The 18225-nt window shown below is 42.8% G+C and overlaps 1 protein-coding gene across 1 annotated transcript in view; it reads left to right on the top strand.

Moving 5' to 3' along the window:
• The window catches only part of LOC124613576, an 896539-nt gene that overhangs the window by 400014 nt on the left and 478300 nt on the right, over positions 1 to 18225 (top strand). Inside the window, exon 2 of the mRNA XM_047142291.1 lies at positions 11347 to 11383. Coding sequence (XP_046998247.1) covers positions 11347 to 11383 — 37 coding nt within the window. The remainder of the gene's footprint in view (positions 1 to 11346; positions 11384 to 18225) is intronic.

Raw genomic sequence — 18225 nt, 5'->3', positions numbered from 1 at the left:
ATTAAAATATATGCGCCATCTGTGACATGAAAGACGGCACGGAAGTAACTTTTATCGGAATGGGATAGTTGAACTGTTACAGAACGTTGGGGCCGCCGCCATGCTTGCCGGAGATTTTAACTGTGTGTTGCGCCGTGAAGACCAGACGCCCTATTTTAACACTTGTCAAGAGCTACAAACATTACTGACTCAATTAGAGCTGCAAGACACCTGGACTTACTTGAATCCCCACCATATCGGATATACTTACGTCAGTAGCACGTCAGCAAGCAAGTTAGATAGAGTCTGTGTTACTAAAGAATTCATGTGCAATGTTGATGACTGTGAGATATGGCCTATAAACTTCTCCGACCATTGTGCATACCATATTTCATTCAGGTATATCCGATAAAAAACTTTTCGTGGCCGTGGGGTATAGCAATTTAACGTCTCACTATTTCAGGATGTTTAACTTAAGCAACAGATTAAACTGACTTGGCATAAATACTTAAGCTCCCAAACAAGGTATCGGGAGCGGATCATTTGGTGGACCGAATACGCAAAACCCGTATTTCGTAAGTGCATTATACAGTATGCAAAGGCCCAAGCATATTGGTGCAGACAAACTGCGGAATATTACTTCTCTTGTTTGCGAGACCTTTATCAACAACCAGATGGCCTTTCGGCTAACATCATCATACAGAAACAGCTTAAGTCCAAAATAACGGCCCTAGCCCGGCAGCGCTTGGACGGCGTGCGTATGCGGGCGCGAGGCTTGGACGATCTTATACAGGAATGTACGTCGTTATACCACGTAATAAGGGACACACGTAAAGGGAAACTGAGAATAATAACCGCGCTAGCCGACGATTACGGAGAAAAGAATACTACTCAGACCGGAGTATACTACTCATACCGCCATAAAACAACATATGGCGGAATATTATAGGGATCTATAAGATGGAACGGAAGTAGAGAGACTGTACGATGAATAACTTTTAGCAAACGCTACGACGGGAATACATGAGGAAGATAATGCCTGTGTAATCGAACATATAACTCAGGACGAAATAAAACGATAATTAACGACGCTCCGAGGAACAAGTCAGCTGGTCGCAATGGGCTCCAGAGCGAATTGTACGTACGCATGTGGGACATAATAGGGAATGAGGTCACCGATATGTTCAATGAGTTATTAACTAACCAGGCGTTCCCTCCTGTATTTGTGGAGGGAAAGATTGTACTCATTCCGAAAAAAACAAGCAGCGAGAGGATTCACGATTTACGACCACTTAACCTTACTCAACGCTGACTTTAAAATTCTCACTCGCACCCTGAAGAGAAGGATGAAGCCACTCCTGCAAAATGTCATAGGTCCTTACCAAACGAGTGCAATAAATGGAAGAGCAGTGCTAGACGCCTTATATGAGTATAGGGACGTCATAAATCTCACTTGGATAAGTGACAATAGTCTTTATTTATTGTTTTTAGATTTGGATAAAGCCTTTGGTAGGATCAGTCATGGCTTCTTATTCAGCACCATGCAGAAAATGGGTTTCAACGACCACTTTATGACTGTCATACGTAAATGTATCAGTGGGGTTTTTGTTCATGAATTAAAATCAATGGACAACTGACTGAAACGTTTCCAGCTCAACAATCAGTACATCAAGCATGTCCACTGTCTATGACATTATATACGATCGCGGTGTTACCTTTGCTTTCGACAATGCACCAGAAATGGAGAGGAATACAGATCCTCAATACTAAGACAGTTTGTCACGGTTATTGTAAATACAAATAGTGAGGTCGATGAAGTGCGGCGTTTGGTACACCAGTACTCACGGTCGTTTGGCGCAAAACTGAATCTTCAAAAATCCAGAATAATGCATCTCGGTTCTTACAATAGTGCAATAGGTGCGCACTGGTTTGATGTAACTGAAGAGAGACTCCAGCTCGGATTATGGTTAAGGACGAATCCCAAGCTCATGGATACGAACAATTGGGAGCGAAAACTTAATGTCATCAGAACCTAGCTGAAGAACCATAGCTATCTGCACATGTGTCTACAAGGAGGCAGTGCAGACACACAGCAGCACCAAACACGATGGCTTAAACAGACTGAATAGTTCAATGCAACGCCATCTGACGTGTCTCACTGTTCAATGTCTTCACCAACAAAACACCCTCAAACACGATGCTTTACACACATTAAATATGCACTACGACGCCGACTAACACGTCCCATGATTTCTCAGAACATTGCTCCAATAAGATAATCTTACCAATTTGATACTCCAGGCAGACGCTGATTCGTCGGATATAGAATTCTCGCTATCGAAATACAAAACTGTCTGCTAACTACCTCCCCGACGTGTGCGAAAATGGAAATGAAATGAGCGTATGGCATCGTTGGCCGGGAGGCCCCATTCGGGGAAGTTCGGCCGCCAAGTGTAAGTAAGGGAACTGACACCATGAATCGTGTGTGGCTGTCCATACTTCCGTAAGAATACGAGGGGGTGGAGATCTCTTCTGAACACCTCGTTGTAAGGCATCCCAGACATGTTCAATAATGATCATGTCAGGGGAGTTTGGTGATCAGTGGAAGTGTTTAAACTGAGGAGAGACACACTGTAGCAAATCTGGACGTGTGGGGTGTCGCATTGTCCTGCTGAAACTGGCCAAGTCCGTCGTAATGCACAACGTTTGTTCGTGTTTACGAATGGATGCAGGTGATCAGACAGGATTCTTACGTAACTAGACGTATCAGGGGTTCCACATCACTCCAACTGCACACGTCCCACACCATTACAAAGCCTCCACCAGCTCGAACAATCCTCTGCTGACATGCAGGGTCTATGGATTGATTACATTGTCTACATACCCGTACAAGTCCATCCGCTCGATACAATTTGAAACGATGCCCGTCTGGCCAGACAACATGCTTCCTGTCATCAACAGTCCAATTGGCTGGCCCGAGCGAGACGTAAAGCTTTGTGTCGTGCAGTCATCAAGGGCAAAACAGTGGGCCTTAGGCCCGAAAGTCCATATCGATGATGTTTTGTTGAATGGTTCGCACGCTGACAATTGTTGATGGCCCAGCACTGACATCTGCAGCAATTTGCGGAAGGTTTGCGCTTCTGTCACGCTGAACGGTCATCTTCAGGCGACGTTGGTCTCGTTCTTGCAGGATCTTTTTTCGGCCGCAGACTTGATGTCGGAGAGTTGATGTTTTGCTGGATTCCTGATATACACGGTACATTCGTGAAATGGCTGCACGAGAAAATCCCCACTTCATCGCTACCTCGGAGATACCGTGTCCCATCGCACGTGCGGCGACTATAACACCGCGTTCAAACTCACTCAAATTTTGATAACGTGCCATTGTAGGAGTAGTAACTGATCTAACAACTGCACCAGACACTTGTTGTCGTATATAGGCGTTACCGACCGCCGCGCCGTATTCCGCCTGTTTACATATCTCTGTATTTAAATACAGACGCCTTCTACAGTCTGGAACCGCGAGACCGCTACGGTCGCAGGTTCGAATGCTGCCTCGGGCATGTATGTGTGTGACGTTCTTAGGTTAGTTAGGTTTAAGTAGTTCTAAGTTATAGAGGACTGATGACCTCAGAAGTTAAGTCCCATAGTGCTCAGAGCCATTTGAACCATTTTTGAATACAGACGCCTTCACTGTATTTGTTGCGTTCGTAGAGGAGATTGCAGCTGGTGAAAACATGCTAATAAAACGGTTCTTCCGTTTGGAACAGATGCACATTAGTGAAAATGATTCTTCATGCTGTTGAAGGTCATCCCATTCAACCCCTTGAATCAATGATGATGTAAGTCAATCGACAGTAAAATCATCAGGCTTGATGACGTTCAAACACACATCCATTGTGAGACACTTGCACGTAAAAGGCATTAGCACAAGTGTGACGCATGGGAAGTGAGCGGCAGCCAAATAAATCGTCAGGTAATCGGTTTTGCAGTCCTTTCTGCTCTTCTTGAGTTACCTTGTGAGTGATATCGACGCACCCAAGATTGCTGCTGGTGACGCCATTTAAAAACGTTTCCATCTAGTGGAAAAAATATTGCTCTTCAGCCGGAGCTGCTGATGTTTACTGCTAACAACTCAGACATCCTGCCGTCTCAACAGAGAAGGATGGCCCGGGGAAACTGAATAATGTGCTGCTGCAACACTATATTGCACGCCCACATTTCGTCACGCAAAGAAAGCAGTTTTACGTGAGCATGGCCGAAAGATGACACTGCATCATCCATATTACTCTAACATTGCGCCCTTACACCTCTATCTTTTCTGAGATCTCAGTGACGAAGATTCTTCTCATACTTCGCTTAACCACCGTCAATAAAATTCTCTTGGGCTGTTAATCGCATTATCAATATATAAAATTGTCCGACGTTGTTTCGGCCGCTATAGCCAGTGGTTCTCCTCAGGGCTAGCGCTGAGCTGTCTGCTGAATGAGAGACTTAGATCTTATGTCCTAGCGGAGGAAGGTGTTTAAGTAATTTGATAGGGTACCTGAGGACAGGAGGAGGGGTGTTAAGCGTTCTTTATTGGTCTTTATTCTCTGAAGAGCCAACATGTTTCCAGTCGTGAACAGTCCTCTGTCAGTATTGGCGGACCCAGGCGAGGCCTAAAGCTTTGTGTCGTGCAGTCATCCAGGGTACAAGAGTGGGCCTTAGACTCTGAAAGTCTATATCGATGATGTTTTGTTGAATGGTTCGTACGCTGACACTTGTTGATAGCCCAGCACTGAAATCTGCAGCAATTTGCGGAAGTATTGCACTTCTGTCACGCTGAGCGATTCTCTTCAGTCGTCGTTGGTCCCGTTCTTGCAGGATCTTTTTTCGGCCTCAGATTTTATGTCGGAGATTTGATGTTTTGCTGCATTCCTGATATACACGGTACATTCGTGAAATGGTTGTACGAGAAAATCCCCACTTCATCGCTACCAAAAAATTTTCAAATGTGTGTGAAATCTTATGGGACTTAACTGCTAAGGTCATCAGTCCCTAAGCTTAAACACTACTTAACCTAAATTATCCTAAGGACACACACCCATGCCCGAGGGAGGACTCGAACCTCCGCCGGGACCAGCCGCACAGTCCATGACTGCAGTGCCTTAGACCGCTTTTCTTGCTGATCGTTGTGTTTGGTCGTTGCGGACGTCACATGACATCCAGTTAAGTTCGTTTGTTGATCCTTCCACTCAGTTTTTTTATTACAGAGGCCAAGCAGCTCTCTGACCGAACACGCTGAGCTACCGTGCCGGATAGTTGGGTTGGGTTGTGTGTGGGGGGGGGGGGGGGGGGGGGGGGGGGAGAGAGACCAAACAGCGAGATGATCGGTCTTATCGGATTAGGGAAGGATTGGGAAGGAAGTCGGCCGTGCCCTTTCAAAGGAACCATCCCGGCATTTACCTGGAGGGATTTAGGGAAATCACGGAAAACCTAAATCAGGATGGCCGGACGCGGGGTTGAACCGTCGTCCTCCCGAATGCGAGTCCATTGTGCTATCCACTGCTCCACCTCGCTCGGTCCTGTGCCGGATAACCGCTCAGCTAATCCCGCGCGGCCTCATCGCTACCTCGGAGATGCAGTGTCTCAACGCAGGTGCTGCGACTATAACACCACGTTCAAACTCACTTACATTTTGATAACGTGTCTTTGTAGGAGTATAAACCGATCTAACAACTGCACCAGACACTTGTTGCCTTATGTAGGCGTTACCGAGCGCCGCGCCGTATTCATCCTGTTTACATATCTCTGTATTTGAGTACACATGCCTATACCAGTTTCCTTGGCGCTACAGTGTATTATTCCGGGCCGGCTGGAGTGGCCCATCGGTTCTAGGCGCTACAGTCTGGAGCCGCGCGACCGCACGGTCGCAGGTTCGAATCCTGCCTCGGGCATGGATGTGTGTGATGTCCTTAGGTTGGCTAGGTTTAAGTAGTTCTACGTTCTAGGGGACTGATGACCTAAGATGTTAAGTCCCATAGTGCTCAGAGCCATTTGAACCAAAATTCTCCCCCGATCCGGCATCAGTCCAAACTTTCGAAGCAATATTCTAGACTCAACGAAAGATGCGGAAGACAAGATAAACACCGCAGGAGTCAACGAAATCGGTTGCGAATGTGGATTGGTGTATGTAGGCAAGACAGGGGTGGTCAATCAGCAGACGGATCGCAGAGCATGAAAGATATACCCCTCTGGCCCAAAGCACTAGTCAGTGATTGCGGAACACCAGGGTGAGTGCGATAAAGAGATGATACTCCGTGAAGCCTGCGCACTGACGAAACAGCCATTTACATTAAGATGGAAGATTAGAGAGGCGATGGAAATAGCCAGGCCCCCCGCCAACATGAATTGAGAGGACGGGTATAGGCTTCCGGTGTACTGGCTGCCAACAGTGACAACGCTATGGAAGGACAGCGCGCTCAAAGCAGCTCACACAAGGGCGCGGGAGACCGCAGTGGTCGTACGTACACAGAGCGCTGGCACGCCGCAGCCCGCACCTGGTAACAAGTAAACAGCGCTAAGTCACAGCTACCGCCCGTTTCCTCCTCGCCTGTTTCCACCAATGGCAAGAAATAATGTAAACATCAGCCAAGCACGTCTTTATCCAGCAATGACAAAGAATAGTATAAAGACCAATAATAAAACGCCTAGCACCCCTCCTTCTATCCGCAAGTACCCTATCAATGATATGAAAGATATACCTTCCTCCACTACTATATAAAATCTAAAGTCTCTCTCAGTCAGCAATCAGCTCAGCACTAGCCCCGAGGAAGGCGACTCGCAACAGTGGCCGATAAGTTGGACAATTTTATATATGCGGTCAGTAGCCCAGAAAATTTTTATTGGCACTGACAGTGACAACGACCGCAGAAGCCTATGCTTACAAATTCACTTGATTACTTCTTCAGTTCCACCAGGGCTCTGAAACATCCCATTTCTTTCTTTATCGTACAAATCGTTAGAACTTCATAGACCGCTACGTGCCCACTGTCATTTCCCTCTCCACCATGTTAGTCCTGAGCAATTCCACAATGATAACGCTAACCAAAGAATCGCTTCTCCAGTAGCAACTACATCAGTAGCACCTCGTATTATCATGGTTGAGATTAGCACCAGCAAATCAATACCAAGTATCTTCAAGTTGTTATTAATTTTCAGTTACATATGATTATTTCATTGTAACTAACTACTCTTTAGAAAGTTTTATATAACGGACATAGAAAATCAATAAATTCCTGGTAGAGGAATGAAAAGCAATGTTAACTGCCTTCCGTGTAGGAACCGTTATGGATGTACGCACATGAAATAACGAGTTAGTTTTCTCGGAAGTAATCACCTCTGAGTACAAAAAGAAAGACACTTTTAATGTGCGACCACTATCTACTGTAATCATCAGCCATAAAGTCTCCATTTAGCTGATTGTTAAATCGATATCGTATTGGAAGTTCAGTCAGACGTCATTACCTGACTCCTTTATAGCAGAAAATAGTATGCAGTAATTCCATTCCGGATGACTAGGTAGAAGTGTTTCATTTCCATTCTGCGAAAAAGAAGTCGTGTTAACTGCCGAACAAAGAAAACTTATTACACGTGAACCAATAACCAGCTGATCCAGCTACTTCCACGTACTGTGACTAAGACAGTTAATGACGATTCATTAACAAATCAGAGTAATTTCATTATTCTTACTAAAATGACTTTGAACATGAGCGAGTAATGTGGGACCGACCTGATATATGGCGGTGAGTAGGCGGATTTGTAGCCAATCTTATAGAAAATATTTTCACTGGGGGGGGGGGGGGGGGAGGGGGAGAGAATCTAATGGGCAGAACATCGGGTAAACTGCAAAGGCCTCTTCTGGAACTGCTGAGTATGCAGCAAGATCATTTTGATAAAGGAGGAGGCGATCTGTGTCCTTCAGGTACAGTTGGAGGACGCAAGGAAGGAACTGATCAGGATCAAGGGAGGCAGAGGGTGGGAGGGTGTTTGGTGACTGGCAGGGAGAACGAGATTGCAATCTGATAGTTTCATTGAATTTATTTAGTTATTCAATCTGATCTCGTAAGGGTCATCAGGCCCTCTCTGACATCGGACCGGGGTTTCAGACATACAGTATCTTTCTTTACGTCATACTTACCTAAGAACAGTTTTAATATGACATCTAGTATTGAAATGATTTGAGTGTCTGAAGTGGCAGTGTGAGTAAATTATACTGACTATGAACTACTTAAGTTAATACTGGTAGTACTTGTACTACTTTCGTCCGCAGCTCGTGGTCGTGCGGTAGCGTTCTCGCTTCCCACGCCCGGGTTCCCGGGTTTGATTCCCGGCGGGGTCAGGGATTTTCTCTGCCCCGTGATGACTGGGTGTTGTGTGCTGTCCTTAGGTTAGTTAGGTTTAAGTAGTTCTAAGTTCTAGGGGACTGATGACCATAGATGTTAAGTCCCGTAGTGCTCAGAGCCACTTGTACTACTTCAGTTGCTGCCACGGATAATAATAACAATAATGATAATAATAACAATAATGATATTGGCAGTTATAAAAAGAAATTAAAGGTGTGCAAGATAGATGTTTTCTGATATAACGATTCCTGGGGAAAAGGAAATTTATGGAGACTGCATCGGCTAAGAATACTGTGAAATGAGGAAGATTAGGTTGAAAAGAGGATGTAAAAGGGTAGTGAATGCTACAGATATGATGGTTATCCTTATTTTTGCTTTAGTAGATACGCCATCAACTGTGCATCTTTATGTTTTCGTGGCGCAAAGACTGTTCCATAATATTTCGTACGTGCAGCCGCATAAATTCAGCTTCTTCTTCTAATTTTTCGGCTGAATACCGTCCAGCCATCTCCAGAGTGAGCCGAGGTGACTAACGCTCCAACACTTGCTGCGTCCTTTTAAACCCGAGGACCGAACCACTGCGTATGCGGCCAAAGATACACAAGGCGCCAGAGACGTTGATAGGCGGCAAAGAGGCGTAATTTCTGTAATTAAATCACAAAGACGTCGCGATGGTGCAGCTTTCCGTGACACGTCGATATCACCGTGTGGATCGACTGCGTAGCCATAGATTTTATTTCCATGCATATGTTACACCTCTTTGCCGCCTAATAGCGTCTCTAGCGCCTTGTGTATCTTTGGCCACATACGCAGTCGTTCGGTCCTCGGGTTTAAAAGGACGGAGCAAGTGTTGGAGCGTTAGTCACCTCGGCTCACTCTGGAGATGGCTGGATGGTATTCAGCCGAAAAATTAGAAGAAGAAGCTGAACTGATGCGGCTGCACACCCGAAATTTTATGGAACATGTCATCAACTGTCTTCTGAAGCTGGAGATATTATTCAGTTCTCTAATATAATGTTTGAGTTTATTCCAGAGTAGGGTTCCTGTCTCTGAGAAGACTTCGGGAGAATGGCTGAGTGATGGAGAGGGGCAGAAAGGATTTTGCTCTGATAAGAGCAGGTGTTTGTTCCATTTTTTTTTTAAGATAAGAGCGTTAATGTTGAGGAGAGATAAGAGGGACACAGTGTTCCTTGACAAGACAGTAGAGTAGACAGAAGGTGTGTAAATTTCTGTGTTTGTCTGCACGCAGGCAGAATAGCTGTACATGAACCCTAAGAACAGGTTTCAAGGGGAAGTACTAAGTGGAGAAGATCCTCTGGTAGGGACTAGGAATAGGAAATGCGTAGCACATTTCGACGGAAATCAGGAAGCTTAGGATTGTGTCAAGTGCTACGAAGAAGAAAGTGCTGCTGCTACGTAGTAGCCGTGGGCCGCGTGTAGGTCCTCATATAGTAGAATTTAAGAGCATCGTTCAGTCACCAGCATATTGCAACCAAATGCAGCACAAAGTCAAATGATAGAGGACATAGGATCTTTATGCAAAATTTTTAAAAGAGAACCATGTAGTTCCAGTGGTGGAGTGGAGAACAGTTTGGGTAGGGACAAGTTTCATACAACATAGGTGGTGACCTGGGCAGGACAGCTTCCTTGACTCGTGGCACCAATGAATGCACTCTTTGTCGAACTATTTCGGCATCATAATCTTCCCCACCTTAATGAAACAGTGGGGTGGTTAATGTGCGATTAGAAATGTCGCTGATAACAGCTGACTTCACGCAAGTTGCTCTAGTACCATTCGGGACCGTGGATAGATGGGGTTCCACTAGTCATGGCTTACATCTAACTAGGGAATAGAAGGGAAATTTGATGTAGCTGATTCATGGAAGTATAGAAAATAGATCTCGGACCATACATGTTCATATATCTGTTGGAGTGGGTATAAGAAGTAGGTTGCTTTGGACAAATCCAGACCACTGATTCCTCCGCCTAGAGCGTAACTCCATCATTTCAAAAAAACCTACAACAATCACCCACAAGGTACATTCTGACACACCAGATGGCACTGTCACTACATGTCACAAAAAAGAAACCATTGTAAAAAGTAACATGGGCCTTTTCACAGACATAAGAATACTTCATCCAAACATGTGATCAATAAAAAATAAAATACCGATATTTGGAGTTAAGCTTCAATCTTTGAACTGCACAGTAGTTTGTACGACTGAGTACTGGTATATAGACACATAAATCCAGTCTGTAGTATCATCGTACGCCAGGACAGAATCTTGCTGTAGGACTACTTCAAAGGATGAAGTATCAAGAATCTACATCATAAAAGGAACACAGGTACAGTAAGTGAAGACAGACACTTTAAAACATGTATAAGCTACTGAATTAACAGGGATCGACGTCAACAAGTACTGTATAGAAATCAAATGTATTTTACATTTCCATAATATTAAGCTTCCGTTCTGTACTGTGAGCCTGAGTCGAAGTGAGAAGAGTTTAATTTGTGGCTCAACGGAGCTGTCTGAGGTTGTTGGGTCTTCTGGACACACGTGTTTAAGTCACGCGTTAGAAACGTTAGTAGTTGTATTCGCTGTACTTTACACTAAAAGATGTGAACAAAAATGCTATTAAAGTACTTTCTTTGCCCTGGTGGAATGATGTTGTGACGCAACTGAGTGAAGAAAAAAATTTCTTACACTAAAACCTTCAGAAGAATTCATACATACTTTAATCAGCTTTGAATGATTTTTTAAATATTCTCGAGGGATAAAAAACATCGCATTCCGTTGTCGAATACAAAAAGTTAGCTATAGGAGTCATCCAGTTATTCGTATTTCTTGGAAGAGGTTGAGTGAGAAATGATCTCCCCCTTGCAAGGAGTCAGAGAATGATTATACAAGTTACAGTTTTAGTTTCTACATATCGAACTGACAAAAGTGAGATTCTAACTTACGCTTTTCTTCTATTGCAGATCCCTCTAAGTCTACGTACTGGGGATCCGACAATCGGTAAGTACTGAACCACTTCACTTGTTTATTTCGAAAGTTATTATATGTACTTCACATTAAAATACTTCACGTAACAGTTTAGGTGACACTCAGCTAAATTCATTTGATAATATCCATTTTTCAGATAGAAAGTAATTGTCAGAAAGTTATTGAAATATCCCCCTCCCCACCATTAATCTCCCAGTATATTAAAAAACACTTCAGTGTATTCTGTAAGCAAATCAAAGAATTCTACGGTAAATAAAGTGACACACTAAAACCGTATATCTGCCCTCTAAGGGTGCTCCACTTGAAGAGCACTTTCTAACAAGGCAGGCAACCAAGTTCATGTCTCGGTCGAGCACAAGGTTTCAATTCGTCACAGGTGCCCATTGCAGCTTAAAGTAGATTGGGACACTTCTCTTGAATTTGCATTATATCCGGTAACGCAACAATACTCATTTACCGCCGTTTTTTTTTTTCAAATGGGCAGTAAAAAGTTATTTAATAAATATAAAGTACCATACCGATAAGGACAAGCATCGCGTATTTATCCTACGGCTGTTCTCTCATTAGCGGTGCTAATTGTAATACCAGGAGAGGAGTGAACTATTAGTCATCTACCATAAATTCAATATATGCGTCATACACTAAAACTCAATTAAAAAAGCGATCATATTTCTCTTTCCGTTTTGGGCTTGTTGTGCTTACCTTCTTGCCTTACCCATTCAGTTTTCTGTGTTAAATGTGGTATCTCAGCTTCTTATGAAAAACAAAAACTATTTATTCTCTCATTAATTTATATTCAATCAACTCAGTTTGTGCAGTTCCAACACTATGGAAGCAACAAGTCGTTTCTGGATGATTAAAATTCTTCTGGGTGTTGTACGGTGACATTGTTTACAATACCCAGTAGAATTTTAATCATCATGACACTGCCCGCGGAAGCCTAGATAGTTACGTGAGTGGTATCTTATATTTCTCCAAAAATTCATACAGAGAATGACGTAACTGAGGGGCATTAATAATCATTTAACCGCTAACCACGCTTGTAATCTTCATGTCTCCGTATTTTATATGAGTAGCACATCAGTATTTTTAACAGTTATTAATAAAATTGGTTTATTTTGCTTATTCTGATCTACCTGAAATGAGAAAACAGACTTATTCGTTTATACACTCAGCAGCTATTCAATGAGACATCTTCTTTGCAGCGTCTGTCGCCCTCATTCGTCCTGATGACGGCAGCGACGTGTCTTGGTGTAGGATCATTGAGACTTCTAACGCCTTTTGGAACTTTCCTACACGACAGCACAGTAGCGGCCCGCAGCTCACACAAATTGCGTCCTAGGCGCGTGCGTCTCTATCTGTCTCATCCCAGATGAGTTTGTTGTGTACGTAGTTCCGCATAGTCAGCGCGTACACAACTTTCCCACTAGAGCGCGCCCCGCTAAGCACAACAGCGCAGGCGCAGCGCTCGTCCGTCTCCGCACTGCGAGATGGCGCTGGCATAGAGACAGACCAAATTCTGCTTCCGCGATCCGCGTATTAATATGTAATGCAGCCAATGAGATTGCTGCTAACGTAGAACCTTTTCTCCTCGCGGATCACACTCTCGCAGTGATAACATGAACGCGCGAGGTATTATAACGAGTGTACAGACCTCCGAGTAGCCAGTCTGCATTTATCTGCACCGGTCTGTACGAGTTCTACATTTGTCTGTACCACTCTATAGCCAAGTTTCAGTCTGCGCCTAATAAGATTACCATGTTTCTGTACAAAATAGCCACGAAGATAAATGTGTAGACACTTTTGTCAAGTATCAGAGATATATGTGAGAATAAGATTAACGTACCAATACCAAAGGAACTTCAGATTGTCAGTTGTAAATAGCATCCAGAACCAAGTTAAGTCATTTTTATGCTTGTTATTATTTTAATAAATGTGTGTGAAAATTAATCAAGTTCTGTTTAAAGTTGGTCACCGTCAATCTGCTACTCTAAGCGTGCAAGTGCCACTTCTGTCGTCCGACCTAACGGCAGAAGACAAACACGCGACGATAAGACCACGAGACATATTGCTGACACTCGCCTACTTCGTTTGAGCGACAAGTCAAATAATCTGATGGTGTGTGTACCGAAGGTCTTACAGTACGCACACCACAGAGTTCAACAATCAGGAGACCTGTAATGGGAGGGCTCACAAGCATTTTCAAAAATGGCTCTGAGCACTATGCGACTTAGCTGCTGAGGTCATCAGTCGCCTAGAACTTAGAACTACTTAAACCTAACCAACCTAAGGACATCACACACATCAATGCCCGAGGCAGGATTCGAACCTGCGACCGTAGCGGTCGCTCGGTTCCAGACTGTAGCGCCTAGAACCGCACGGCCACTCGGGCCGGCAAAAGCATTTTCATTACTGCGGATTGTTCCTCAAACAGTTCTGTCTCAACTCAGGCACAATGGGGTGATCCACTGTCTTGCTGAGGGTATAGCTCGCTTATGGAAAGCTGGAGACAAACAGACGGATCTGCACGATGGAACAGTAAGTTGTTTTTTTTTTTTTTTTTTTTTTTTTTTTTTTTTTTTTTTTTTTTTTTTGTGACACACAATGGCAGACAAATCACGGGCTCCATTTCATTCTGCATAAACATTCTCTGCACTAGATGCATCCATTATCTTCCTGGACGATGCTCTGTTGAGAAGTGCGACGCTTCGCCTCCATAGTTTCCGACGTACTCAACCTCCTCCCATCAACGAGCGTCAAAGAGTGCCCCGGTTATTTAATCCAGGGGACCTTCTAGCGGCACTCCTACGCCAGGGCTTTGCTAATTTCTGCGGCTTATGAGGCGTTGTCAGCAGACGCACGTGTGTGGGGGTCGTGGCTTCTGCACCCCATGCCCAGAGGATAGTCATGGATGGTGTGTCTTCTCACCAGGCTTTGATGTCTCTGTTGAACTGACGAGCGCTTTGCAACAATGTGGGCTAATTGTCCGTGGTTATTATCCTTTACTTACAGGACTTTTAAGACGGAAGTGATATCTGGCTTTCCGCAAGGGAGTGTCATGGGCCCTCTGCTGTTCCTGTTTTACAGAAATGATCTAGGTCATAATGTGAGCAGTCCCCTTAGATTGTTTGCAGATGACGCTGTAATTTACCGTCCAGTAAAATCATCAGACGATCAATCCCAATTACAAAATGATCTACAGAGAATTTCTGTATGGTGCGAAAAGTGGCAATTGGCACTAAACAAAGAAAAGTGCGAGGTCATCCACATGGGTACTAAAAGAAATCCGATAAATTTTGGGTATACGATAAATCACACAAATCTAAGGGCTGTCAATTCGAGTAAATACCTAGGAATTACAATTACCAGCAACTAAAATTGGAAAGACCACATAGACAATATTGTGGGAAAGGCGAAACAAAGACTGCGCTTTGTTGGCAGAACACTTAGAAGGTGCTACAAACCCACTAAAGAGACAGCCTACATTACACTTGTCCGTCCTCTGCTGAAATATTGCTGCGTGGTATGGGATGCTTACCAGGTGGGATTCACGGAGGACATCGAAAAAGTGCAAAGAAGGACAGCTCGTTTCGTGTTATCGTGCAATAGAGGTGAGAGTTATAACACTGCAGCAGCATTTACGTAGCTTGTACTATGAAATACCAAATTTGGTTTATTACATAGTATGTCCCAACAGAACAAATAGTCCTGTCACGGAAAAGCCACGTATAACACTACCATCTGCTACTGCTGTACCATAACCTTAAAGCTGGAAACAGGTTGTGAAATAAAACTGTTTTGTTAAAGCAATTATGGTATAAAGCAACAGAGCAGTGCTACCCTCTGAGAGGAATTTTGTTATCTTGACCGTGTTGCACCTAACGGAGGTGGCTTATCGGAAAAGAAAGTCAGAATTACGTAAATATTTGAACAGCAACAAACAAAATTTTGCCTATCTGCACTGTTTAACGGATAAAGAAAACGGTCGCCATCCTAACTAGGCAAGAGAATGATTAACATTCTCGTTCAAGAAAATAGTTATTAGTAACTTTAATGGATAAACACAACCTATACTTTGTCACACGCGAGTGCAGTGAACTCTGACACATACATATGTTTATGGTAAGATTGAGACTAATAGTTAGAGCAGCACCAACTATTTGCAAAATTATAACAGATACTGAAACACGCTATTACTTTCAGGGCTTACACAAACTGAGTGGTCTTTATAACATTACCATTAACATTCCATCCAGGATCATAAATTGGACATAGGTTAAGTCTCTCTCAGTTAAATACTTTACTATTTAAAATGAAAGTTAGTTGAAATTCACTGACAGGTTACTTATCACTGTCTTTCTAATAAATAGATTATGGTTTTCATAAATAGAGATCTTTCCGTTACTTGTTACCTAGCATTAGCACAATAGACAGACTATGTATCTTGTTATACTATTAATATGCACTTCCAATACACAAGAGAGACAAACACTTAGCAATCATGAACATATAATTTTCTACTATTGCAATTTCCCACTTTTACTACAGTGAAACACAAAATTAACATATACGTAAGATACTGACTCACCTTCTGCGATTTACAACAGGCAGTAATGTGATCATTCACTAAGCAAAACTTTATAAGCCTCAATTTTAATAACTTTTAATTTTGAAGTAGGCAACAACACATTAATAAGCAGTTTAACTAGGAAAATTATTTTCAGCAAGCATCATTAACTTTAACCCACTCTCTTGCCACATTAACTTTAACTTTCTTTTTACTATGTTCAAGAGGCATTAATTAGAAAACTGGGTTTTAATGTACTTTCAGTAAGGGCACTCGGTAATCACTTTAGTTCAAACAGAGGGGACCCTGAGAGGTGTTATGATGAGGAGAAAACTCAAGGTAGGTACATAAATTCAGATATAAATTACCTTATATTTCAGCACATTATCACATCCATTAAGCTGATCCTTCACTGTACATCATTTTAGTATTACGTTGCAATGATTGCGCAATGTGGTGGTAACTGCATGTTGGTAGGTGGAATTGCAGGCAGAATTGCTGGACTCGGTCATTTCTTGGTGGCGATGATAGATACAAATTCCAGAATATTTCCAGCTATTTATCCATCCATCCGAGGCTTTGGAAAGAAGCAGGAAAAGCCTCTCTCGAAATCAGCACAATATGCATCTTTTACATGGCAGTGCACGTACTGGTGGCTCGTCCCCGACTCGTAGCTCGTCTCAGACTGACTATTAGTTCCACCTTTTCTACCTAGGCCAACCACAATTTGCGCGCGCTACACAGTTCCGTTCCCGAGGGGAACCACTACACTTTTTACATACAAACTAACTAAGAACCCTAAGTGAGGATCAGCAGTTTACATAACAGCAAACAATCATTTTAAACAAAACAGAACATTTGCACATACAGACATTTCTACAAAAAATTATTCACACAGAAATTACAATTATATATAGTAAGTTTTGTTCCCTCCAAATGGGACAAAGAATATAAATGACAGATATGCTACACAGCATACAATCAAATCATGACATCAAAGTTTTAACAAAGAAAGGAGTTATAGTTTTGTGTTATCTATTCAAACAAACACATTTACAGAAGCACAGCAATGTAACATTAAATGAAAAAAAAGCAAAATAAATCAGCACAGCATTAGAGCTATGGTGTTACAGAGTGTCACTGCTATGATACACGAGTTGGCGTGGCAGTCACTGAAACAAAAGAGGTTTTCTTTGCGGCGAGATCTATGTACGAAATTGCAATCACCAACTTTCTCTTCCTAATACGAAAATATTTTGTTGACGCCCACCTACGTAGGGAGAAATGATCATCATAATAAAATAAGAAAAATCAGAGCTCGAACGGAAAGATTTAGGTGTTCCTTTTTCCCACGCGCCATTCGAGAGTGGAATGGTAGAGAAGTAGTATGAAAATGGTTCGATGAACCCTCTGCCAGGCACTTGAGTGTGAATTGCAGAGTAACCACGTAGACGTAGATTTAGATGTATATGTTACTGTGAAACGCTTTTTTTCTGCCTAAAAGTGTTAAGTCGATGTTTTGCCACTATCAATGACTCTTTTTATTTTCTGTAAGGTAAAAGGGGACTTGATGTCGGTTGCAGTTTGTATAAACTAACTTACATACCTTACGTTTGTAACTAAATGATGAAAATACCTTTTTTCTATATGTGAGTGGTTTTCGTTTTTCGTATGATGTAGGTGCTATATTTAACCATACAGTACGACAGGAATATTTATTACTTTCGTAAAAGAACTAAATTGTGTAAGTTAGGTTTATATTTCTAAATATATTGGTTAAATTGCAAAATATCGAAATATATGTTGAGTTTCTCAAAGAAAACCAAATGACAAAAATTTTCACGCCCCCAAAACGTAGCAGCTCCGATTCGCTGTGACACGGTTCCCCAAGGTATTTAGTACAGAACATGAGACATCAGTGTCCTCCTTTTCCCGTCACGACCATTCGTGCAGATGGGCCAGGCTACTTAGGTGTCGTCCCCGGCCTTTAGTGCAATCTCTTAGCACATTCGAGAGACATCCAGCGGGGTTAAAGACTGGACACCTTTCGGAACAATCAAAATGAATGAATCCATCTTGATGCTCCTTATTCCACTCAGTCGCAGTTTCTCCTGTCGGACGCTGATAATCTATTCTTGGAGAATGGAACCAACAATACACCGGTCCTCTACAGGTTAATTATGTAAGAACTAAACCTTTTTGATTGGCTCCTTGAAGAAGCAGTTATGATTCAAGCCACTCTTCACATCGCGCAGGGGGATCCAATTCTAAATAACTGAAACGTCTA

This window comes from Schistocerca americana, chromosome 4, assembly GCF_021461395.2.
Source record: "Schistocerca americana isolate TAMUIC-IGC-003095 chromosome 4, iqSchAmer2.1, whole genome shotgun sequence".
Lineage (NCBI taxonomy): Eukaryota > Metazoa > Arthropoda > Insecta > Orthoptera > Acrididae > Schistocerca > Schistocerca americana.
This window is presented reverse-complemented; position numbering and strand designations above follow the sequence as displayed.